The sequence below is a fragment of the Babylonia areolata genome, chromosome 7 (genome assembly GCF_041734735.1).
Source record: "Babylonia areolata isolate BAREFJ2019XMU chromosome 7, ASM4173473v1, whole genome shotgun sequence".
Taxonomy (NCBI): domain Eukaryota; kingdom Metazoa; phylum Mollusca; class Gastropoda; order Neogastropoda; family Buccinidae; genus Babylonia; species Babylonia areolata.
In genome coordinates, this window is record NC_134882.1 from 34,244,683 (window position 1) to 34,272,612 (window position 27,930).

Below are 27,930 nucleotides of genomic sequence, written 5' to 3' on the forward strand. Positions count from 1 at the left end.
GTAAGCATATTGAAAGCGCGGTTTTAGTTTTTTTTTAATTATAATTTTGGTGGAATGGGGAACAAAGAAGCTTTCACAGCCCTTTATACACCACAGAAAATGTTGGTTGTCTGTTATTGTTGGTATGCATACCAATGTCAGTCTGTCATGGGCCATTCTCACGCTCAGGGCCTCATATATCTTTTATCAAGCAAGCTCTATCAATTTAAATTCGAAGTGATGTATGAGTCACTGAATGCTCTGAGGAGGTCTTTGGCGACCCTGAGGCATGTGGGCCTGCATAATCTCTCAGAGCTGACAGCTAGCTAGAAAGGTTAAAAAAAAAAAAAAAATGCGCTGCTCCCAAGTGGCCTTTAGAAAACCAGGTCATCATGACACAGAGGAGGTTTTCATTCAGCTGAAAACGTACACAGGTGATTTTTTATGCCCTCCCCACATCCCCCCCCCCCCCCCAACCCTCCCTGGCTTCCCCCTTCAAAAAGTGGCCTGTGGAAAGGAAGTCATTTAGACACAATTCACCACTGGGAATCAACCTACATAAAATTGAGACCGACAGACTGCATTGTATTTGTGATTCATAATTATCTCAGTTTCATTTATATATTTCATTTCTGTCCTGCAGATGTGGGTTTGATGATGACATAAATAAAAGCAATACTACTAATAATAAACTACAAATAATAATATCATCATTTATTTTCAGTCTGATATCATCATCTTAGATGAACGGACTATAAATAAATAAACAGAACTCTATCACAAACCACCAGCACACACACACAGAGTACACTTGAACACATGTGCACACACATAACACACACACACATTCACATAGTGGAGATAGTGACCGACAATTCCCCACTGCAAATACATAAATTTCACACACACCATTTTTCAAAACTCACACATGCACAAGACAGTTCTCCACTGCACATACATAAATTTCACACACACAATTTTTCAAACTCAGACACATGTGCACATATACACAACATATTCACAGAGTTGAGACGGTGACAGACAATTCCCCAATCAACACACACAAATTTCACAAACATGATTTTTTAAAGTTTTAAAATATTAAAAAAAGAAAAAGAAAAAAAGCTGCAGAATTAAAACCTCCATGGCTGGGAAGGCCACATAGACTGCAATGCCACCACAGATGAAAGGACTCTGAGGAATCCAGCTGAAAAAAAAACAGTTATGCAGCAGAAAAACGTTTTGCTCTCATGTACATGTAACAACCCAGTCTACCTGTGGAGCGGTGGCCTAGTGGCATCATGCCTCACTTAGAAGCCAGTGTTCACAGGTTATTTTCTTTCTTTCTTTTGTGTTCGTGGGCTGCAACTCCCACGTTCACTCGTATATATGCGAGTGGGCTTTTACGTGTATGACCGTTTTTAACCCCCCATGTAGGCAGCTATACTCCGCTTTCAGGGGTGTGCATGCTGGGTATGTTCTTGTTTCCATAACCCACCCAACGCTGACATGGATTACAGGATCTTTATCGTGCGTATTTGATCTTCTGCTTGCGTATACACATGAAGGGGGTTCAGGCACTGGCAGGTCTGCACATATGTTGACCTGGGAGGTCGGAAAAATCTCCACCCTTTACCCACCAGGCGCCGTCACCGTGATTCAAACCCGGGACCCTCAGATTGAAAGTCCAACACTTTAACCATTCAGCTATTGCGCCCGTTGTTCACAGGTTCAAGTCCTATATATGGACCAGGATTTTCCCACCCTTTTCCCACAAAGCCTTGTGTGATGGTCTGGTGTTAGTTTTTTGGATGAGAATTCTGGGACAAAAAAAAAAAGTGTTCACTTTCATTTCCATGTGCACCCACATACATGCAGATAAAAGCAAGTTTGTATTTTTCAATGACTGTTCATTCATTTATTTGTCATCATATTCACTTTACACTAAACACCTGAACAACCTAGGTGTTCACATCACATCACTCATCAAACAGCAGCATGAGTGACCAGCAGTGTGCTCTTTCCCACACACCTGATCCATGTGTGTCCGTACAGACCAGTTTCTAAAGAATCACTGTTCTCTGCTGAAACATTTCTCAGCGGACAGGAAACTGAACGGCACCAACTTTATTTCTTCTTCTTCTGCTGCTTCAGTAGAGAATTCCTCAATGCAATCTGAAATGAGGAACAAGCACTGCATAATTAGTTCAGTGTTAGTAAAGAATATGAAACAGAAAAAACAACATATTGTTATACAAGATTTGTTATATTGTTATAACAAATTGGCTAACTGTGCCAATGCTGTTTTCAACTTCATATATGGTACAAGCAAAGACATGTGAAAAATCTTTTACTGCCTTGCACTTCAAGACAATGTTGCAAGGAAACGTCACAACTGAAAGATATTAATTATTATTCCTTATTCATAAACATAAATTCCAACACACACACACACAAGAGAAATACCTGACAGTGTCTTTGGTATAGGAAATAATTTCAGTTACATACCTCTCAGCTCATTCTACCCCCTTCTCCAAGACCCCTAAAAAACCAACAACAACAAAAAAACACATACAACCCCCCCCCCCCCCAGAAAAATAAATATAATATATATATCTAAAAAGATTCAGTATTGATGGATTTCAGTACCACAGCTCTGAAAGATGTTTTCACAATGGTTTTAACCATATGTGACTTTCCAACTGGCTTTCCCACTTGAAAAAACAACTGCCCCCATACCCCTCTCCATCCAGAAAAAAAAAAAATCGTAGGAAACAAAGACCATTTCGTTGTGTTTACTGTGTCAGCAAGCTAACAGGAAATGCTGAGGACCACAGGTGTGAAGATGTATGCGATTGACAGTAGCAAAACAGAACAAAAACAAAAACAAAACAAAATCCCACACTTGCGAACACACACACAAACACAAAATCTTTCCAGCAGCAGTACAACAGTTTTTGTTTTATTTTTAAATCGTTAAAAAAAAAAAAAAAAATTTTTTTACCTGTTTGTCCCTGAAAGATCTCTTCTTTTTCTCCTTGATCCTGACGTTGTGCTTGATCATCATGAAGGCCTTGTTCTTCTTCTTCTCCTTGTTGGTGGTGCTGGCGTGTGGGTTCATGCGCTGCTGACCCACGCTGAACTTGCCCCGCCCCTCTCTGCCCGCCTGCAACACACAGTGTGTAGAAGTCATCACTAATTCACTGAATTTCATTCATTGATAAATTTATTCATAATTGCTGCATGCAGCTGATCCCAGCATCATGGTTTCTGCCGTTGTGGGATGACTGACGAGGCATGGTCACCACGCTAAGCACCCAGCGAAAGATCCGAGGCCCAAAAGAGAAAGGATAGACAAGAGTGACTGAGAGTCAGAAAAAAGGTACGATTTGAGGGGGCAGAGTTAAACTGAGTACACAGAAGGTAAGAATACAATAAAATCACGCCGCATGCAAAAAAATAAGGCCAAATAAACATGCTTAATGGCCCCCCAAAAAAAACCGTTAGACAAGACAGAGCGTAAACCTGACAAGATGGCGTGATTCAGCGCTTGTAGCTTTTAGAAGCGTTTGATTGGCTAAGAGTGGACCGGGCAAGACGGGGCATCTTTTCACTGTTAGCCATGCAAAATTTGGCCAAGCAGAGCAAACCGACAGGCCTAGTTTGCATCAGTTTGACATGGTACTGTATATGACACCAAACGATAAATTTATTGCATACAGCCCAGCCAAGTGCACAGGGCCATTCATATCAGAACAGTGGAGCAGTGGCCTGGTGATAATGCGCCTGACTAGGAAAGGGGTGTCCATGGGTTTGGGTCCCTCAGCCCCTCACCTCCTAAACTCCCCATTCAATGCAAGACCTTGAGTGATGGTCTGGGTGCTAGTCTTTTGGATGATAAACCCAGGTCCTGTGTGCAGCATAGCACATAGCACAAATAAAACAAGCCACGGCAACTAAAGGGGGATGTCCACTGCAGAAATCTGTCGCAGAAAAAAACCCACTTTCATAGTAATACAAAATACACTTCCAGAAACACACACACATTAAAAAAAGAAGAAAAAAAAAAAGGAAGTGATATTGCACTGTGGTGACATGCTCTCCCTGGAGAGAACAGCCTAAATTTCTGTTGTTAACTGCGGAGACAAAAAGTGATATGTTACAAGTGAGAAACCAGTCATTCATTTATCCACTTATTTATCTATTTACGATTGATGCTCTAAGCCTTGCTGACTGCACAGGGTCATATCAGGGCCAGACACACCATCAATACAGATGTTGCACAACCTGAAAAAACAAACACAGGACTAGAAACACTGTCAATACAGATGTTGTAGAACATGAAAAAAAACAAAAACCCAACAAAAAGCAAACCTTGGAAAAGAAAACCATGTGCAAAAAAAGTAACATTCATTCAAATAAACCAAAGACATGCCTCTGAAGTTCATCATTCCGTCAGTTTCTCACCAGAGGACTGAAAATAACCTGAACACATTTAATTTATACATAACACACAAAATTGTATATCATAATATCACAAATATGTATATACAACCGACAACAAAAACAAGAAAAAAAAGACAAAAAAAAAAAGCAAAAAAAAAAGCCAGAGTGCCCAATTATCAAGTCCAGAAAAAGATTTTTTTTAAAAAAAGAAGAAAAAACATACAGGTACACTGACCAACACGGCAGAAAACAAGAAAGGAATAGAACATCACAGCCAGAAACACAGACAGCAAATACAGAAGAGGACATTTCTTGTGCAGAATTCATCTAATATTCAAGAAATATTACCAGGTATAAAACACACATTTATTAGTTTGTAAAGAAGTGTCATGCAGCATAGTTAAATATATTTATTAGTTTGCTAAAGAAGTGTTATACAATACAATAAAATACATTCATTACTCTGTAAAAACGTGTTATACACAGTAATAAAATCACATATCCAAGATGAAAAGTAAAAAAAAACGTAAAGAAAGAAAGCACTCACCATGACAGTGGAAAGTCGAGAATCTCGGTCATGAGCTCGCTTCTTGTGAACGTTTTCAATGTCACCTAAACTGGGCATCTCTCCTCTGAAACAAAAAACAAAAACAAAATGACATGTTTTATTTATCCCTCAAGTGTTCACATCATTATCACAGCTACCAGCTGACCCTTGACTAAGATCACAATCTCTAAGAGAGAGAGACAGACACACACACAGAGAAGGAGAGAGGGGAAGAATGTTTGGAATGTTCTTGAAGAGGGTATCTGCCTGCATGTACACCTGTGTTTGTTAGAGACAGAGACTGAGACAGAGAGAAGGAGAGAGAGACAGAGAGAGAGAGACAGAGACAGAGGGAGAGAAGGATGGAGGGGAGGAATGTTTGGAATCTTCTTGAATAAGGCTTTCTGTCTGTTTGAACAGCTGTGACAGAGAGAGAGAGAGAGAGAGAGAGAGAGGGGGGAGGGGGTGGGGGGAGGGAAGGAGGGAGAATGAAGGATGGAGGGAGGGAGAAAGGAATGTTTCAAATCTTGAACAAGGCTTTCTGCCTGTAAGAGAGAGAGAGAGAGAGAGAGGGGGGGGGGGGAGGGGGTGTAAGGCCATGATTTCTAGCAAGTTTCAGTTTCAGTAGCTCAAGGAGGCGTCACTGCGTTCGGACGAATCCATATATGCTACACCACATCTGCCAAGCAGATGCCTGACCTAGCAATCTCACAATTTCTCTCGCTTTGGGAGAAATCATGGGATTGCGAGAAATCGCAGTGAGAGAAATCGTGGGATTGCGAGAAATAGTGGTCGTTCCCCTCCCACGTTTTCTGTACACCTGTGTTTGTTAAAGACAGAGACTGAGACAGAGAGAAGGAGAGAGAGACAGAGAGAGAGACAGAGACAGAGGGAGAGAAGGATGCAGGGGAGGAATGTTTGGAATCTTCTTGAATACGGCTTTCTGTCTGTTTGAACAGCTGTGACAGAGAGAGAGAGAGAGAGAGAGAGAGGGGAGTGTGGGGGGAGGGAAGGAGGGAGAATGAAGGATGGAGGGAGGGAGAAAGGAATTTTTCAAATCTTGAACAAGGCTTTCTGCCTGTAAGAGAGAGAGAGAGAGGGGGAAAGGGGGTGTAAGGCCATGATTTCTAGCAATCTCACGATTTCTCTCGCTTTGGGAGAAATCATGGGATTGCGAGAAATCGTGGTGAGAGAAATCGTGGGATTGCGAGAAATAGTGGTCGTTCCCCTCCCACGTTTTCTCTCAATAATTGCGAGAAATCGTGGGAAGTGCCTCTTATTTTTATCAAAAATATTTCTTTTATCATCGGAGGTGGTTCCTTGTCTTTTCCCAATGCAAATCTATGAGAAAAATGAGAGATAAAAAGAGACGAGAAATGGGGGAAACAACAACGATGATCATGATAATGACAGTGGCGTTAGCAAAGACATCAACAAAAGACGGTGAAAGTGATGGCACAATACTGGTTTAAAAGAAAGTGTGAATGTATGTGTATGTCAATGATTGATTGATTGATTGATTGATTGAGTGAGTGAGTGAGTGAGTGTGTGTGTGTGTGTGTGTGTGTGTGTGTGTGTGTGTGTGTGTGTGTGTGTGTGTGTGTGTGTGTGTGTGTGTGTGTGTCTGTGTGTGTGTTTGTGTGTTTCCTTATGTGTGTTTGCTAGGCTGGTTGATTTGGTCTTCTTTCACTCTGTTTTAAAATATTTTCATGTTCTAAGTGTCTTCTGTGAAACTGAGATTCTATTTGCAGTGCAATCTTGCCTGCGAAAGGATGCTGACACAAACAGATGAACAAATGAGCAAGCATGAAATAAAGAACATTCTAAATAAAGGTGACAGAAAAGGTTGCATCACAACAACAAAGATCAAAACTATTTGGTCCAGCTTTCACATGCCCAACGTGAGGGAAAAGCATAGTGAAACACATTTTTTGCTGTCACATTTATGTACGAAGTTGAATCATCTGATTTTGTTCCCAACATCCAGGAAAGATTCGATTCATGTTATGTTATGTCATTCTATATTATATCATATTATATTATGTTAAGTTATATTACATTATATTATATTATATTTCTGTTTGAGTTATACACATTGCCTGAATTTCGTTGCTTGCTATCAATTCTGATGTTGAATTTGAGGTCGATGCATTCCAATGATCCATCCCACGTAAAATACAGTAAGTAGTTGTGTTTCAGTCTCATTACTGTTGATGTCTTCCCTAATGCCAGTGTCATTTTCATGATCGTTGTCGTCGCCCCCCTTTTTCTTTTTATCTCTCTCATTTTTCTCTTAGATTTGCATTGGGAAAAGACAAGAAACCAATTCCGATGACAATGGAAATATTTTTGATAAAAATAAGGGGCACTTCCCACAGTTTCTCACACATTGTGGGTGCACCACATGATTTCTCGCAATTGAGAGAAAACGTGGGAGGGGAACGACCACAATTTCTCACAATCCCACAATTTCTCTCACTTTGGAGAGACACAGAAAGAAAGAGAGATGGAGAGAGAGAAATAAAGATGGGGAGAGAGAGAGAGAGAGAGATGGAGAGAGAGAGAGGTGGGAGGGAGGAAGGGCAACAATGTTTGGAATCTTCTTGAAACCACAGATTTCTTCACTTATGTGAACAGCCTCACCTTCTAATATAAACCACAGAATTCTGTACCTAAACCTCACTCTAATACAAGCCACAGAATTCTGCACCTAAACCTCACCTTCTAATACAAGCCACAGAATTCTGCACCTATGCCTCAACTTCTAATACAAGCCACAGAATTCTGCACCTAAGCCCCACCTTCCAATACAAACCACAGAATTCTGCACCAAAGCGAACATCCTCACCTAATACAAGCCACAGAATTCTGAACCAAAGTGAACATCCTCACCTTATACAAGCCACAGAATTCTGAACCAAAGTGAACATCCTCACTTTATACAAGCCACAGCATTCTGAACCAAAGTGAACATCCTCACCTTATACAAGCCACAGAATTCTGAACCAAAGTGAACATCCTCACCTTATACAAGCCACAGAATTCTGAACCAAAGTGAACATCCTCACCTTATACAAGCCACAGAATTCTGAACCAAAGTGAACATCCTCACCTTATACAAGCCACATAATTCCGCAGCTAAGCCCCCACCTTCTAATGCAAACCACAGAATTCTGCAACAAAGCTTCATCTTTGAACACAAGTCACAGAATTCTGCACCTGGGCCTCACCTTCCAATACAAACCACAGAATTCTGCACCAAAGTGAGCAGCCTCAATTTCTAATACAAGCCACAGAATTCTGCACCAAAGCCTCATCTTCTAATACAAGCCACAGAATTCTGCACCAAAGGCTCACCTTCTAATACAAGCCACAGTATTTTGCAACAAAGCCCCACCTTCTAATACAAGCCACAGAATTCTGCACCAAAGCCTCACCTTCTAATACAAGCCACAGTATTTTGCAACAAAGCCCCACCTTCTAATACAAGCCACAGAATTCCACAACAAAGCCACACCTTCTAATACAAGCCACAGAATTCTGCACCAAAGCCTCACCTTCAAACAAAAGCCACGAGATTCCGCACCAAAGTAAACATCCTCACCTTCAAACACAAGCCACAGAATTCCACACCAAACGCTCACCTGTCTTGTGAAGCGTCTCCAGGTCTCTTGCGCTTTCTGGACTTTACGTTGGTCTTGATCCCGGCTTCCTTGGCCAGCTGACTCTGCTGCAGGCGTCTGAAGTCCTCCTGCGTCATGATGCGGGTGGAAGACACCTCCTGCGCCAGTTTCTTCCGGTCCTCTGCCTCTTGGGGCGTGACCTCTTTCTCTTCCTCCTCATCGGAGGAGTGGTGGACATCGATCCATCCGTCGCTGTCGTCGTCCATGTCTTCGTCTTCACTGGCTGACTCCCATTCCTCTGATGAGGAAGAACAGCGTTTAGTTGGAAACTTGGAAAGGTTGTGTAACTTTTGTTACATCTAAAACATACTTGTCAGTATGTTTAAGTTTGATTTGTTTTGTTGCAAATCATCATTAGCGTGTGTGTGTGTGCTTGCGTGGGTGTGCGTGTTTGCGTTTTGGACTGAAGCTGTGATTCAATGAGTATGTATTGTTATTGTATCCTCCACGCCTCAAAAGGGGCAAAAGGATTAAATTTCTTTGAAAACATTGAAATCATCTTTGAAATCTTTGAGTTTCAGTTTCAAGGTGTCAAAGTGTGCAGACTGATCTGTATTGGCTACATTTTATTTGTTTTGGAAAAAAAAAAAAAAAAGGGAAGGGAGCAGATGCTTGACAATATTATTATTGTTTATAAAACATAAAAAGAAAAAAAAAATGAAGCTACAAACAGAACTCATGAACAAATACAGAAACCATGATTAATTTTCCTGGAATAAAATCATTACAGAAAACAACAACAACAACAACAAACCAACTCAACAGCCATCTTATTTCACCTTGCTCTTGTTCTTGCTGGTCCATTTTCAGCAGAATGTCAGCTCCAGGGATGAACTCGTGAGTTTCCGATTCTCCGTATCCAAGGATCTTCCGTTCCTTTGTAGCCTCTGTTGGTTTACCCTGTGACAAAATCACAGATAACTATCAGTATGTTTCAGCAGTAAATGACTGTTTCAACTGGTGAATACTCCTAATATAAACACTGTTTAAGGAGTGATATTATCATTTGAAATGGAGGATTGTCATCAAGGTGCCAATTCTTTTTTTCTTTATGGGAAAAAAAATGAGTTGTGCAACATCCACTTTCATAAGGTGACAGCTGAATTCAGCCTGGTTCCTGAACAATAACGATCGACAAATAAATGGAATAACAAATGAATTACAAAAATTGACAAAAAAAAAGAAAAAAAAAGAAAGAAAAAAAGAAGAAGAAATTATGCACACAATTTTGACTTAAAAAAAAAAGAAAAAAAAGAAGTCATATTTCATGTTCTCATCCTCTCTTTGTTACTCTGCCATTCACTTTCAGTATATGCAGTGAGCAAGGAGCTGCGGTCAAGTGGCAATGCACCTGACTAAGTAGCCAGTGTCCATGGGTTCGAGTCCAACAAAATTCTGACCAGTGAGTGGTGGAGTGGGTGCTAGTCATCTGGATGAGATGATAAAGGTCTGGTGTGCAGTATTCACTAAAAAAAACACGTTAAAGAACCCACTGCAACAAAATAGATAACCCTGGCACATCAGTATCAGTATCAGTGGCTCAAGGAGGCGTCACTGCATTCAGTCAAATCCATATACGCTACGCCACATCTGCCAAGCAGATGCCTGACCGGCAGCATAACCCAACACGCTTAATCATAAAGAAGAATCCACTTTGACAGAAAGACAAATACACCTGCAGACAGGAAAACAAAAAAAATAATAATAATAATAATAATAATTTATAAAGCGCCTTTCCATGTAAAACATGCTCAAGTGCGCTGTACAATATAATAATAATAATAATAATAATAATAATGATAGTATTCATATTGCGCTGAATCTTGTGCAGAAACAAATCTAAGCGCTTTCACACCAGTCGTTCACACGCATGCGTAACTCTAAAACTGAAGACAAGGAAGAGGCAGGGGAGTGGAGCTATCTTGTGAAGAGGTGAGCTGAGTGTGGGAGGCCTGACGAAATGTAAACACTGACGTTTAAAACATGCATTTAAACACACACAAAAAAGAAAAAAAAAAAGGTGGCGTTACACTGTGGTGACATGCTCTCCCTGGGAGGACGCTGCCTGGATTTCACTCTGAGGAAAGTATTGTGACAAGATAAAAATAGAATAAATTAAAAACATAATACAACATTCTGTACTTATGACATAAACACCATACCCGGTCCTTCTTGTGAAGCAGCTCAGGGTTGCTATGACGATACACTTGGATCAGGGATCTGGCGGCCATCATGACAGCTGTAAAAATATAATTAAAAAATACCCCCAAAATTAAGAAATATCAAAGGAAGGCCTGCTAGTCTGAGTTGATCGAGAATATCAAAGGAAGGCCTGCTAGTCTCAGCTGATCGATAACATTACCAAGTGCAATGAAACAAAGAAGAATGAATGTATACATGCACACACCACACTGCAATAGCAGATGCTCATACACCACCACACTGCAGTAAAACAGATGCTCACACCACGCTGCAATAACAGATGCTCATACTGAAGTTCAAGAAAAATTCTCGACATTTCGTCACAATCATCCAACATTAAACATACAAGCTTCCACACAGATGATGTGATTTGGAAAATTGAGTAATGCTTCCTGGATTACTATCTAACAAAAAAAAAAAAAAAAAAAAAAAAAGAGAAAAAGAATATTGAACATTTTCTGGTCTGTGAAAAAACACACCAGTATCATTTCGGTCTTTTGTAACAGACACAGTCTACTGTCATATGTGTTTATCCAGAAAATGGATGTTGTGTGCATGAATGCTTTGTTGCTGGGAGAGGAAAGTCAGGAAGATGGGTTTGGAATGGTGTCTTGCCAATTTGCTGTGTGTGTGTGTGTGTGTGTGTGTGTGCGTGTGTGTGTGCATGTGTGAGCGCATGTGTGTGCGAGTGCGTATGTATGCGTGTGTGAGTGCATGTGTGTGCGAGTGCGTATGTATGCATGTGTGTGTGCATGTGTGAGTGCATGTGTGTGCAAGTGCGTATGTATGCGTGTGCATGTGTTTTTTTGTGTGTGTATCTTTATGTGAGCATGTATTCTCATACTTTATTGAATAAATGTAGCTACTTTTTTTCTTTTTATTCACATTAAATCAAATCATGCCGCATATAGCTCATCAACATGTTTTGACCTGTAACTGATAAACACATTTCAACAAAGTGATCTTGTTGATAAGTGCTTTAAACATTTTCAATTTCATTGCTATTGCTGTTAACCTTATGACATCATCTCCAGATTTAATAACAAAAAAGAGAATCAAACAGTACACTGAATGTATAAAACAAAGAATAAATAAGAATGAATGGCAGCATTTTTAGTTTTGTGACACAGGACTTTTCAGAACACATTTCTTTTTAACTTACAACATTTATAGCCCAGCAGACCAAAAAGGGTCACATGAAGACTGAAAACTTTCCACAGTTATGCACATTCATAATTTGGATTAAAATTCAAAATCATATTATTTTTTTTTAAATGCCTCATTTGAAGTGTACAGATACTTTCTGACAACAGCTTTTATTTCTTCTTTGTTTTTGATAAGCTCAATAAGTCTATAATGAAGTAAAAAAACAAAAACAAACAACAACAACCCAAAATACAATGCATGCACATTTTTTTTAAATGTACACAGTTTACAATACAGTTTCAACTTAGCTGGCCATAATCTATATTGAAAAGAGTTATCATGGTAAACATTATACACTTCATAATCCACTCAGTCATCATCAGGCAAAATCAGTCATGGTGTAGGACCAGGGATTTAGTTACATGGTGTTCATCATTGTGAGTCTGAATACGTTTCACAGTCCACAAAGTCATTGTTTACCTTTGTCTTTGTGAGTTTGAATACGTTTCACAGTCCACAAAGTCATTGTTACCTTTGTCTTTGTGAGTCTGTATACATTTCAGTCCACAAAGTCATTGTTACCTTTGTCTTTGTGAGTCTGAATACGTTTCCAGTCCACAAAGTCATTGTTACCTTTGTCTTTGTGAGTCTGAATACGTTTCCAGTCCACAAAGTCATTGTTACCTTTGTCTTTGTGAGTCTGAATACGTTTCCAGTCCACTAAGTCATTGTTACCTTTGTCTTTGTGAGTCTGAATACGTTACAAAGTCCTCAAAGTCATTGTTACCTTTGTGAGTCTGAATACGTTTCACAGTCCTCAAAGTCATTGTTTACCTTTGTCTTTGTGAGTCTGTATACGTTTCACAGTCCACAAAGTCACTGTTTACCTTTGTCTTTGTGAGTCTGAATAAGTTTCACAGTCCACAAAGTCATTGTTACCTTTGTCTTTGTGAGTCTGAATACGTTTCACAGTCCACAAAGTCACCGTTTACCTTTGTCTTTGTTGAGTCTGTATACGTTTCACAGTCCACAAAGTCACTGTTTACCTTTGTCTTTGTGAGTCTGTATACGTTTCACAGTCCACAAAGTCATGGTTACCTTTGTCTTTGTGAGTCTGAATACGTTTCACAGTCCACAAAGTCACTGTTTACCTTTGTCTTTGTGAGTCTGAATACGTTTCACAGTCCACAAAGTCATTGTTTACCTTTGTCTTTGTGAGTCTGAATACGTTTCACAGTCCACAAAGTCACTGTTTACCTTTGTCTTTGTTGAGTCTGTATACGTTTCACAGTCCACAAAGTCACTGTTTACCTTTGTCTTTGTGAGTCTGAATACGTTTCACAGTCCACAAAGTCACTGTTTACCTTTGTCTTTGTGAGTCTGAATACGTTTCACAGTCCACAAAGTCACTGTTTACCTTTGTCTTTGTTGAGTCTGTATACGTTTCACAGTCCACAAAGTCACTGTTTACCTTTGTCTTTGTGAGTCTGAATACGTTGCACAGTCCACAAAGTCATGGTTACCTTTGTCTTTGTGAGTCTGAATACATTTCACAGTCCACAAAGTCACCGTTTACCTTTGTCTTTGTTGAGTCTGTATACGTTTCACAGTCCACAAAGTCACTGTTTACCTTTGTCTTTGTGAGTCTGTATACGTTTCACAGTCCACAAAGTCATTGTTACCTTTGTCTTTGTGAGTCTGAATACGTTTCACAGTCCACAAAGTCATTGTTTACCTTTGTCTTTGTGAGTCTGAATACGTTTCACAGTCCACAAAGTCATTGTTTACCTTTGTCTTTGTGAGTCTGAATACGTTTCACAGTCCACAAAGTCACTGTTTACCTTTGTCTTTGTGAGTCTGTATACATTTCACAGTCCACAAAGTCATTGTTACCTGTGTCTTTGTAAGTCTGAATACGTTTCACAGTCCACAAAGTCATTGTTACCTTTATCTTTGTGAGTCTGAATACATTTCACAGTCCACAAAGTCATTGTTACCTTTGTCTTTGTGAGTCTTGTACTGAACCAGATCCTGCAGTAAAGCCTCAGAGATGGCCAGCGGACAACGTGAACAGATCTCCCTCACCGAGTTCAAACTGCACAAGTGAATACATTGTATTGTATTGGACTGTATTACTCTTTTGTCACAACAGATTTCTCTGTGTGAAATTCGGGCTGCTCTCAACAGGAAGAGCGCGTCACTACACTGAGAACGCCACCTTTTTTCTTTCTTTCTTTTTCTTCCTGCAATTTTATTTGTTTTCCTATCGAAGAGTGTTTTTCTACAGAATTTTACCAGGCACAATCTTTTTGTTGCTGTGGGTTCTTTTACATGCTGCACTCGGGAACTAGGTTTATTGTCTCATCCCAAAAAACTAGCGTCCACACCACCACTCAAGGTCTCCTGGAGAATGTGAAAATACTGGCGACTAAGGGACTCAAACCAGTGCGTTCAGATTCTCTTGCTTCCTAAGCGGACGTGTTATCAGTAGGCCAACACTCAACTTATATACATACATACATATATCCATATAGAAATATCTTTATATATGTATTATTGTTGTTGTTGTTGTTGTTTTCTGCTTTTTTTGTGCCCCAGAATGGAAGGTTTTGTTTTCTATATCTCTCAGAAAAAACACCAACTCTGACTGAGCTTGAACCTGCCTCCTCCCACTTGTTAACTAGGTTGTGGTGCCAACCACTTCGCCACAGCGGATGGTCACATTTGCTGATTTGTCAATCAGTTTCATGTTCAAGACAAAATAATTCTTATTGGAAGTTTAAATGACATGGGCAACAGCTGAGTGGTAAAGCGTTAAATCTGAGAGTGCTGGATTTGAAATAAACCTTTGTCATCGCTCTTGGTGGGTTAAGGCTGGAGATTTTTCTGACCTCCCTGGTCAACAGACATGCAAACCTAATAGTGCCTGTATCTTCTATGCGTATATGCATATAGAGCATAAAGAGGGCGTTAGCCAGCGGGACAAAGGGGAGGTTACCTACTTCCGGGAGGTTATCGGCCGTAGTTTCATTTTCTCCGCATAGGTGGATAGTAGTTTGCACAGGCAGGAATGTCAGACCCCTGCCGGAGTCTGCACTAGTTGGGTCACGGTTAAGTATGTGTAATTAAAAGTTTACATACATACATATATCCATATAGAAATATCTTTATATATGTATTATTGTTGTTGTTGTTGTTGTTTTCTGCTTTAGAGCATCAAATACACACATTAACCCATTCAACTCAAGGGAATTTACAGCCTCGGCAATCTTTCATGTCATACTGATAAGGAAAAAAACAAAAAAATATACCGAAAATGAAGGGTTCTCCCTCCAAATTGACATGTGTGGACACAATTAGACTTGCTGTAGAAGTAAGCTACCTTTGCTTGTTGTTCATGCATAATTAAGAATATGGGCAGTGTTTTCATTAACAAATGCTGACATCCAAGCATTGCTCCACACAGGATTCAATGATTCTGCAATAAAGAAAAAAGCCTTCAGTAGAGAATGGAAACAAGTACATCTCAGCATGAACACCTCCAAATGGGGAAAAGCTGTCACTGTGGTGGGGTGATGGACGGGGGGTCATGGATGTAAAAGCCCGTTTGTACAAACACGTGTATGTGGAAATTGCAGCCAATGAACACAAGAGAAGGAGGAACTTTAAACAAGCAATAGATGGTTTATGACTAAGTAAAAATGGTCCATACACAGAATCAGTGGAAATCTGAATAAAGATCAGAACAAATAATCACAACCAATTTGCCTTTCAGCACATTTACTGGTCTGAAAGAAAAAAAAATCTTAATAATTATTCTTTTAACATCATATGTCATGGTTATTATTTCTGTCTTCCATACTCTGAGTAACTTGTGAATGAACTAAATTTAGCTGTTTTGTTTCAGCTTTGTTTCACACCATATATACAACAATGGCAATGGCCCATTCATGCTTTTTTTTGCTTTTTGTTTTTTGTTGTTGTGTTATCATTATAGTCAAACAATCAACTCTACACCTGTGATGTTTGGAAACAGTGCAAATAATTTGAACAGTACCTTCCTTATATTCTGTGCAGCTGTTCAACAAACGCACAGACACAAAGACTCACAAAGACAGACAGACTGACGGATGCACATACACACTTACCCCACTGCCATGACCTCGCTGGAGTTTCTCTCTGTGATAAAGTTGTCAGCTATAGTCTTCAGGACCTGCTCCAAGTCCTGAAACAACACCAAGAATCAAATCAAATCAAATCAACGGCCAGCAGTCAGTCAGATGATGTTTGACACTTAAAGGCACAGTACACACCTTGGAGTTTCTGTATCTTTTGAAATAAAAGAATAGGTTGAAAAAAAAACCCCAACAACAACAACAATAAACAGCACTGACCTTCAATCACCCCTTTGACAATACCTGGTACTTCAACAGTTATGCTACAAGTTCAAATAGTTTGATCATGTTTTACAGGGTTGTATATTTTATCCTTATTCTTGTTGCTTATAGTCCAGCTGACTGCACAGGGCCATATCAGGACTGTCAAACCATACAAATGCTCAACCGCGTCAACACAAAACTGTCACATCTACAAAAAAACCCCACAAAAAACATTAAGATAAACCCACAAAACACAGTTCATGATGAAGTATCCCAACCATTTTGCTCCTTATGGCAAATAAGACAAGGCCATGCTGAGGATGCCAGCCCTTCTGCTTAATTTATCATCCCCAGATTACAAAAAAAATCATAAAAAAGGAAAAAAAAAGGAAATTTCAAAGCCAAACAGAAAAATACATAAAAAGGCCATGTAGGCAAATAACACTGCAGAATGGGCAGCTAGTGCCCATCTCAGTGTTTACATCTCACCATCTAATCGCCAGAGCAAAACAGCACAGATTGTGCATCAAAGACTGCGAAAAAGAGAAAAAAGTGTTAAGGCTTGCTTGTAAAAAGAAAGGGGAATGGACTGGGAAGGCAGAAAAAGGAGACAACAGTGAAGAAAGAAAAAAAAGGCAGAAACAAAGAGAGTGATAGAAAAAAGGAAATTTGAGCACAGGATTTCCAGAAGGTGGGGATGCTATTTATACTGAAAGACCCCCGGCATCCCGACAGGGGGGCAGGGCTGCTTACACGTCAAGCACCCTAACAGACCAAATTTGACAAAATGGAGGTAAAAATATGAAAACAATAAAATGTTGTTGTCGTTGTTCAAACGCAAGGCAATACAAAAAGGACAACAGAGAACTTTCCTGTCAAGCCATCTCCTCAACAATGCTCATTTCAAGTTTGAATAGAAAACTTAATAATTTTGTATTGAAGAAGCTAAACTATACAACTATGAAGTAAAACCAATTCAATCAGTACTTACTTCTGGAGGCACCAACTCGTGGCTGGCCTGTGCTGCATATAAAAGCAGCTTGGTGACCTCTGTTCAACAATAACAACAAAAAATACAGGAGTTATAAGAATGTGAAGAGGAAAGTTTTTAATTTTGTTCTTTTACCCCGTGCGACACATATTCCACACACTAAGTCAACTCTAGTCTAATGAATATGTTGAGACTGCAGGACATTGCAAACAGGACTGTACTTCATTTTCTCTTTCTTCTTTTCCCTCACACACACACACACACACACACACACACACACCCATGCACACTGACTTCTGGTTCCTTGCTCATTCTTGTCTGTCTCTCTGAAACGCACACATTCATTTACAAACACACAAACCAGGAATAAAATCTAATGAAAGAACAAAATATGATCACGAAATAATGCAAAACAACAACAACAACAAAAAACCCTAACCTTTCTGATGAGGTTGCAAAAATCGCTTCAGGAATGGATAAAAATTCTCCAACAGCAACTGCAAAAAAACAAAACAAAAAAAACACACACCACAAAGTGATGAAATTATCATTTCCATATCCTCTTACAAAATTCTGTTTACAGTTGTATTTTCTTAAAAGAGAAATTCTGAAAGTATGAAAATACATTATGAAAGAATAACACCAATAGAAAATTTCAGTTAACAGGTTTCATAAAAATGTTCACTATTCTGAACATGTCCCAGCATTTAGTTCTAGAAAAGACACAAACTTCACAACTGCCTATGCTTAATTAAAAAGGAAATTACTCACACACAAATTATTGAGCTCAACCAAGAACAGTCTTGAATTTCAACAAACGTGATGGACTGAAAGTGGTAATGAATTAATTTTTTTTTAGAGTGTCTGTGTATTTCATCTTTAAGAAATGTGCTCAATATTACATTTTATCTCATGTTGTACTGATAAGAAAAATATGCACACACACACACACAAACACACACACAGACACAAACACACACACACATACTCACACACACTGCATACACACTACACACACAGATAAACGAGCACCAAAGCAGCCAATAAACAAATGAGGTCGACATGCACAATAGCCGAGTGGTTAACTTAAAGTGTTAAGGACTTTCAATCTGAGGGTCCCAGGTTTGAATCTCGGTAATGGCACTTGGTGGGTAAAAGGTGGATATTTTTCCGATCTCCCTGGTCAACATATGTGCAGACCTGCTTGTGCCTAAACCCCCTTCTTGTGTATACTCAAGCAGAAGATCAAACACTCACTTAAAGATCCTGTAATCCATGTCAACGTTCAGATGGCTATACATACCCAGCATGCACACCCCTGAAAATGGAGTATGGCTGCCTAAAAGGTAGGGTAAAAATGGTCATACATGTAAAAGCCCATTCGTGGACATAAGAGTGAACACGGGAGTTGCAATCCATGAACGAAAAAGAAGAAGATAAAAGATCAAAACACGCCCCACCTGATGAACTCCAACCAGCCTGGAGATCAAGTCCATCATCATCAGCTTCACTTCAAACCTTTCCGTCGTTCGCTCCAGCTGGCTCAACAACTTTTCACTGAAACCTGCACAGTCAAATCAAAACCATGTTGCTTATAGGTTAGCTGTCCACACACAGGCTGTTTTAGGGCGCAACACCTGTCAGTTCTTAAAACCTGTTGAAGAGAACCCAAAATAGAGTGGAAAGGTCAATTAAAACAATGTAAACAAGAGGTAAATTCACTGATGTCTTGCCCAGTCCACGTAAAATTTGACTCAAGTACAAAATATTGTATGATAGTCATGTCTGAGCATGACCATCAGAACAGCACAGGGGGGAACTGCTCTCCCAACTATCTGGGCAAGAATTTGATTATAGTGGAGAGTGTCTTGCCCAAGTTACATCCCCACTCTCTCGGCCAAGAGGGTTTTAGGACAGTGTTGGGATGGTTCCCAAAGGCCAACTAGCCCCAAAGGCTGCAGCACTAAACTATCGTAAATAGCATAAAAAGACCTAATCACCCATGTCTGGTTCAGTCCAAGTAAGATCTAAATCAAGATAAGAATATTGATTCCCTTTAGTATTGACCCTTAAAATCAGTGCATATGAAATAAATCCTGTTCATTAACATATCATCAGATTGATATATTATTCAAAACTCAGCACAATGACATTTTTTTTTATGTGGTAGAATCTGCTGAATAATGATTACCCACATTTTTTTGTTTGTTTTTGCTCCACAGCAAAATGTCTGTCAGACACTTTGTATTCCTGTAGCTTTTTCACACACTCTTTTTCACACACTCTTCAATGCACAATGTGACCTTACCTGTTTCTTTTAAAAAAAAAAAAAAAAGAAGAAAAAAAATCAAAGGGGGAAAAAGAAAATCAAAGAAAAAACCAAAACATTTTCTATCTCTTTTCAAATAGAATTTAACTGAACTTTACTATACTCTTTTTTAAACACACGTAACCTTCCTGCCTTATTTCTCAATCACACTGATTAAACTGCACTCTATTATCTTACCTTGTGGGTCATGAATCAGTCTCAAAGCAGTGGTATCAAACACTTCAGCCTTCTCTTTATTCTTTTTTCGTTTCTGTAAAAAACAACAACAGAAGACGAAAATAAAAAGTTTGAATCAGTCTTCCACATCAAAACCATTCTTTATCAGTACATGAAAACAAGACATCTCCTACTGATGTACATTTTGTGAATGTTATCAGCTACACAAAACAGTGCAACACACACACACACACACACACACACAATGTACATTTTCATCAACACACTTCTTGAAAAAAAACAGCATAAGCCAATATCAAACAACAAATTCTGTGTTCACAGCACATAATTCACAAGTACCTTTGCCATCTGAAGTGCTCTGTCCAGTTTTTTCTGCCGCTTTCGGGATTTCTTTCCCACTCTGTGTGCCAGCATGATTTCCTTTGTGCTCTTCTGCGGGGCTTGTTTCTGTACACAAGGAAATTGAATACAGAATAAAAACAACAACGAAAAACGATTTTAAAAAACTATGCCTAAACCAAGATAAACCAAGTGTTTGTTTAAGACCTGGTTTAATTTCAGCTTTGTAAAGTTCACAGTCACAATATCAAGACCTGGTTTGATTTCAGCTTTGTAAATTTCACAATTAAGAACTGGATTAATTTCAGTTTTGTTAAGTTTATAGTCACAACTTTAAAACCCTGGTTTAATTCCAGCTTTTCATAGTCACAGCTATCATGGTATCATATACAGACCTCGCAAATTGCCCTGAATCAAACTGACTGTATTGATAAACTGTAAGAACATCCCATGTAATTCCCCTGCAGGTTTCTGCCACACAAAGTTTGTGTTGAAGACAACTTGTTCATATGAATATATATTTTCCAAAGGAAAATATGCAAACTTTGTACAACCACAGATCATTCTATATGCAAAAATCCACTGTAGATGACATATCTGAAAATTTGTATTAACTAATATCTATTTTCCAGAAGAAGCTCAAACAATTTAAACTTTGAACCAAACACAGATAAATCTACAGGCAAAAATCCTTTGTAGACAACTTATAAGAGATTTTGTTTTGGTTGTAAAACAATTTTGTTTCACCACAGTTCTAATAAAACCTTCTTAAGGAAGGGTGTTATTCAGCAAGACCTTTTTCTATGACAAAAAGAAACAAACAAAAACAAAACAAAAAACAACAGCAATAAAAAAAATAATAAAAAATAAATAAAAAAGACCAGAACTTTGTATTCTCTGGTGTTGTAATCACCATGAAGAATGCCATAAAGTAAAAACATTTCAACCTTTTACCTCATCTTCACTGTAAAAATATTTCAACCTTTTTCCTCATCTTCACCGTAAGAACATTTCAACCTTTTACCTCATCTTCACTGTAAAAACATTTCAACCTTTTACCTCATCTTCACTATCACTGTTGTCCTCCTCAGTTGGGTCTCTACCCAGAAAGAATTTCAAAGCAGCAACAAGGATCTGAAAACAACATGGAACAGCAAACAAACAATGATGAAACAATAATGAATCCTCTCTGATAAGTCGAGCAGAATCTTCTTTGCAAATATATTTACAACAAGGAGCATGGGAATGTGCTAATGCCCCTGAATATGTAATATGCTGGACTGACCAGTTGATCAACAACCACTCACCAAGTGACCTTTCATTAATTCATTCAGTATTTTGTTGAATACTGACTTACCACTAGCCCTTTGTGACTGACATATCCTAACCCCCCCTCAGCCCCCCAACCCTTTTACTTCCTGTGTTTCCATAGTAAACATTTTTTGTGCGCTTAGAGTTGACTTCATCAAGATTTTGCACCTTATAAATATTATTATTCGTAGTAGTAATTTTATGTATTTATCTATTATTTTCATTTATTTTATTTATTTATTTATTTTTAATTATTATTATCATTATTTTATTTTTTTGTCATTATTTTATTATTTTATTTTTTGGATTTATTTTATTTTATTATCTATTATTTTTTGGTTATTTTGTTTTATTTTATTTTATTTTATTTATTTATTTATTTTTCTCAAGGCCTGACTAAGCGCGTTGGGTTATGCTGCTGGTCAGGCATCTGCTTGGCTGATGTGGTGTAGCGTATATGGATTTGAACGACCGCAGTGACGCATCCTTGAGCTACTGATACTATGATACTATGAGAAAACTTCAAGTATCCCTCAGTGCCTCAGTTCACCACAGTACAGTGCTGTCAGTCACACTGAGCAGTTTGCAAGGTACACACTGGGTTCTCTAAACAGGTGTAACTATCAGTATGGCACCGCATTATGACGCATTTCACTGCATTGGTATTACATAGTACAGTATTGTACTGAATTATGTTTTATATCCTATAAGGTTTTTGTCATAACAAGATTCCTACAAAGTGAAAATAAGGCTGCTCTTCCTGGGGAAAGTACATAATTTGCACCATCCAGCACAGACATAAACTGAAAAGGAAATTAAAAACAACACTGACAGCAACAACAGCTCTCCACATCAGGTTAATAATAATAATAATGATAAAAGGGCATTTGGTACGTCCAATCTAATGATACAAAATCCCTGGGCGTTTTACAATAAAAAGAGCAATGACACATGCATACTAAAAACACACAAATGCACCCGCATGCACAGATCATCCCGTTCCAACTCCATCCCACAAACCCACATCCACTCCACACAAGATGTAGACACACACACACATCCTGATCGTTCAAGGCATATGAACATGTGTACGTTTAAAAATAGTAAAAACAATGGAAGTAAAAAAAATTAACAGGTTACCATGTACATGTGTTTACAGTAGTCCTCTAAAGGTTATGTCATGATGAAACACACTAAACTTACCTTGGTGACTTTGGAAAAACAAACTGTGACAATCACATTGACAGTCTTGGCATCCTTCCAAATGTTCCTTCTGTACAGTTCAATCATGACATCCTGTAACACAAGCGACAGTGTTGTGGCATATACAGGATTTTGTTTTTCATTTCAACAAATGTCATTCTTATGCAAAATGTTGAAGCAGATAGTAACATATGCATTGCCATTGTTAATAAATAATATTCATTTCAACAAATGTTAGTTCTTATGCGAAATGCTGATGCATACAGACAGTAACATATGTATTGCCATTGTATAAAGATATACATGCAATCTATTACTTGGATAACAAAGAAACCCTAGTATGTGCAATCAAGGATTTTCAGCTGATATAAGCTTTGCTGCAGATGTAATTTGAATTATAGTTTTATACAGTATAAATATTTCTTGCAGAAAAAGAAACAGAAACACAAGCATATATATATATATATATATATATATATATATATATATATATATATATATACATAGAAAAAATAAGAACTTGTCAACACACAATCTCAAAACACTTAAACACAGAATGATCGACCAGACAAAAGTTGTTTTTTTGTTGTTTTTTTTGTTTTTTTTTTAACTTACCAAAGACATCTTGGCAGCAACAGCATTGTTGTCTCTCAGCATTGTGTACATGAAGTTCTGCAGAGTCTATTAAAAAAAAAAAAAAAAAAAAAGGATTACATATGCTTGGTACCAGGATAAGATGAAACAATAAAAATCTCTTAGAAATAATCAAATATTCATCATCAGACAGGTACACTGACCAGACTGTAATTAACATGACTGCACTCACAACTTCATACAGTACTATTGTATCATTAACAGCAAATAAATAAGTTTGTTGCTCTTTCTGATCAGTTATCATGCTGATTTCATGTCCGTGGTGTAAGATATACAAACCCAATGTCAGACACAGAGTGTAAGCATATGTGGCTACAACTAAGACAAAATATTCAGATGTAATGTAAGCTAACACATTATTCCTTTACCACAAAACAGATTCTGCCAATCTGACTCTGAAAAAAAAAAGAAAAAAAAGATTGACCAAATAGCAAAGCCAGTAATAAAAGGCTGACTAAGCTCAAGCTTCAACATGTGTATGTATCATGAATCAGATAAAGATGCCTGATAATTTTCAAAAATAAAATATGTAAGAAGTAATTCCAAATTTGCTAAGGACAGTTTCAACCAGCATACGTTCCATAGTCATGACAGTGCTGCCAGTCCATGGCGCTAGTAAAACAGGAATTATTATTATTCAATTATTGTCAGTTAATGCACCCAAGTATGCATAAAAGCCTTCTTTCTGCTTTTCTCTCGCCTCTTGCAATTTTCCAGCTCACCGTATTCAGCCTGACATTCTTGTGTTTGGCGTTGATGTTTCTGATGTCATGGACGATGTAGTTGAAGATCGTTTTGCGAAGGAGCTTGTCCTGACAGCGAAACAATCTGAAGAACAACTCCAGAATGCTTGTGGCTTCGATCAGGCCTTTATTCCGTAACATGATCAGTGCTTTCACAAAGCTCTGGAAACAGACAAAAACCCCACGAAAATACAATAACAACACAATATCCATTATAAGAAGAGGGTTTAAAACATATAATATGCTCTTTCCATTAAAATAAAGCAAAACAAAGAACCAATAGGGTATTACACTTTACAGCTATTTAGTTCACCATGCTCACTCAGTAAAGCCCCAACCCCCACTTTTTAAATTTCCATCTAATACTTGTTTATTATGGGAACAGCTAAAAGTTACATTACTGCACAGACAGAATGAAAGAAACAGAAGACAGAGGAAGAAACACAGAGAAAAAATAGAAAGAGAGGCATACAGAGATAGACAAAAAGATGGACAGGCAGAAGAAGTGTTTCTTTTCTGCTTTGTTCACTTAACTAATAATAATTATATGGAGGCTTACATAGCGCTGTTCCCCACTTTCAAGAGCAGGCTCACTGCGCTTTATATCAAAAACAGGTATCTCTGATAATCCAACTCTATTTCGGTTTCAATAAGTTCATCCAGTAAAACTTTTTTTTTTTTTTTAGTCATCTCTCTGAAATTACTGTCACCCACACCCCCACACCCCCTACAAAGAAAGACAGACAGACAGAAATATGCCTGAATGACCAGTTACATTGTCATAGGTCTTACCATGCGCATCGTAGGCTCCAGAACAGTGGCATGGGACTGTAGAATTTCTCGTATCTTTTCTGGAAAATCCTTCAGTTCTTCAGAGTAACAGTGAGACACCTGGAACAGGAAAATAAAAGGCAGTGGTATTTTGTCAAATGGCAGTCTAACACTGGCAACACTAACACTGGTTGACCTTATGTTACCTTATAGATTTCTTTATAGTTAACATGTATATATGAAAATCAAATCAATTTAAGCAGACAGTCAGCAATACTGTCTTAAAGAAAGTTATTTTCAGTACTTTTTTGTGAACAAATTCAGAAAAAAATTGTCTATTTAACAACAAGGATAAAATCTCAATTAATAATATACTATAAATAATGGATGTAATTGATTTTAATTTTTATGAAAATATCTTATTTTAGAACTCGCATTTGCAGAATGATGTAAAGCAAAAACTGCTAGTGTTATTCAACTTACTGTCACGATACATGCATACCACAGTGCTTGTCACTCCCCTCTTCACCCCGTGAATTTCCACTTGCCCTCTTTAAGTAAAGAGATGGATCTTTTCTTTGGTGAAAGTCTCCAATCACCTCCTTTTGTTTTTCTCAAGTTGAACATAAAGGATGATAACTCGGACAGCTGGTAAACACAACTTTGAAGTGTGATATGTTGCTGACTGGTCTAAACTAGGCCTATAAACATATGAAATATTCAAGGCCAAAGTTGCTCACAATGTGCAAAACGATGGCATGCTCTACAAGCTACACAAAAGGCGCTAACTTGAGAGGGAGAAATAATGGGAACTGGGATAATCTATTGTTTCTGTGCTGATGCATTTGTTCAAAAGTAAAAATCGCCTTGTCTCAGTGAGACTGCACACTGATGAGGTTCAATAGGCAGTGCAGGTGGATATGTTAAAGAAACTTAAACTAAAGTGAAAAGGAGAGGCAGGCAGAGTGATTGGTCTGCCCAGAAGCTGAAAGCTCATCCAGTCACTGAACTGTCAAAATTGGTTTGCCCAATGACATCTGTTTAGTGGATAATCAATGTATTTCCACTTCAATGGAAATTTTAATTGTACTGAACAATTGGATGGGTGGGTGTTTTGAGCCCCAAATATTTCATGTGGTACTACTATATCAAACTTTAAAAAGAAAGAACAATTTTGTTTTTGTTTTGTTGTGGTTAATGTCACTCACTCAGTCATTGATGACTGGTAGGTTGTACAAAAAATCTATTAAATTCAGAGGCATGCAGGCCAATGTGAGATTTTTGCGCCTGGGTTACCTTCTAACTCTAAGACAGAGTGAGACTAGAGCTGGAAAAGCTATAGTGTCAATGATCTAAATCAACATTTTCAAGTCATTGGGAAAACTGAGACCGCACCATTGATGCTGAACTATAGTGTTGAGTCTGATGACATCCTTGGCCAAAAAAAAGAAGAAGACCCCCCCCCCCCCCAAAAAAAAACCCTGTGGTTCTTGAGCTCTTGTTTTTTTCTGTAACTGTGCAGTCCACGTTTTCCATTGTCATCCAGTGATCTACTTTGTTTGATGGATGAACATTTGACAGTGTTATGGATTGGTTACATGCTCTGCAAACATGCATTTACTGATCTAGTGTCCCAAGGCAAGCCCGCAGCTGGAACCCTTTGGAGAAAAGGAATGAGGCCGGCCACAAAATACAAGGTGTCATGACTTGGAGGCAGCCATGAAGAGGACAGACCACACCTGGGGACAGCTGAAGCGGAAGGCACAGGACCAAGGTTGCTGAAGCGTACTTGTTGGCAGCCTATATCCCACACTGGGCAACAGGCATAGGTGAGGTGAGGAGGCCTAACAGTGTTGCTCTACTTTTCTAATCTACTCTTAATGATAAATCAGCATGATAGTAATGCAACTGAGAAAGCATAGTTAAGTTGAGGCAGTGAACAGCAGCAACAGGAACTAAATAATGCATTGGATACACTGTACCTTAATTCAACATACAATTCAATTCAAAATACTTTATTGTCTGCTTCAACCAAAACAGAAAAATATATTTCAGCTCACTTACCTGTGCAAGAAATGAGACTAAATCATCCAGTTCCTTTGAGTATGAGCCTGGGTTCATCTTGAAGACATGCAGGCAGTCCTCTAAACTGTCCCATTTCCACATAAACTGAAAATTGTCCCATGAGAGTTAACTTACTGTTAAATCATTGTTACAAGTATCAATCTATTAATCAATTTAATGTTATGAAACCAATGTCCTGATAGATTAAAATACAAGTGTGATAAAAAATAAAAAAAACGCAGTACATATCATCAACAATAACACTTCATCTTATTCAAAATGTAATTTTCGAAATTATATTTGAATCTGTGTGTTCGTTTTTCACTGAACTAGTAGACATTGCTCTAAAATCCACTAAATGTTCACTGCATGCTTTAAACTCCAGAAAATGTACACAGCAACCTTTGCCCTATTTTATGAAGGGTGGATCTGAAATGATGATTTTCATTTTCATGTTTTGATGCGTATTCTGACATTGATCGATACCACAGAAGAAGATGGTAAGAGTAACATAAATTGATAAAGCCATCTAATACTAAAGAACGATGCACTTTCGAAAATTATTCTCAGACCATGTGCAAAATTAGTTTTCCGTACCTCTTCTTTGTATGAATCCGGATCTCTCTTTATCAAATTTTGAAGTTGTAAGAGATTAGTAAGTAATCTCTTATGTGGATCGTCGATTTCCCTTGACATTGTTGTTAAACTATAAGAAGACTGGTACTGAAAAACAAATCCGTGAAAGATGCTTCCAACTCCAACACTCGTAAACGTGTTGACACCACGAGGAAAACAGGAAGTTGTTTAGTTGTCCCCCTTTGTTGTAACAAAAGGTAACAGATAACTGTTTAAGAACAATTCTGTTTGATAATATTAGGCGATTTGGTAAAAGGAGAAGGAAATTTATGATTTTTACTTGAAAGCTATCCCACCGCTGTGTATAAATCCTCTCTCTGTGAATCCTGT

General features: G+C 38.2%; 1 protein-coding gene across 1 annotated transcript; it reads right to left on the reverse strand.

Annotated features, from left to right (window-relative positions):
- Positions 1–1,868: 1,868 nt before the first annotated feature.
- Positions 1,869–27,764, reverse strand: LOC143284238 (protein SDA1 homolog). The gene is made up of 20 exons (XM_076590911.1): positions 27,562–27,764; positions 26,965–27,069; positions 24,922–25,020; positions 24,109–24,291; positions 23,348–23,413; positions 22,733–22,825; positions 21,278–21,352; positions 20,219–20,326; positions 19,880–19,952; positions 18,834–18,937; positions 17,813–17,870; positions 17,374–17,432; positions 16,152–16,228; positions 14,001–14,098; positions 10,818–10,894; positions 9,435–9,555; positions 8,617–8,893; positions 4,973–5,057; positions 2,984–3,145; positions 1,869–2,154 (listed from the first exon to the last, which is right to left on the reverse strand). The coding sequence occupies exons 1-20, from the start codon at positions 27,658–27,660 to the stop codon at positions 2,107–2,109; spliced, it is 2,067 nt and encodes a 688-aa protein (XP_076447026.1). The 5' UTR covers positions 27,661–27,764; the 3' UTR covers positions 1,869–2,106.
- Between the last annotated feature and the right edge of the window lie 166 nt (positions 27,765–27,930).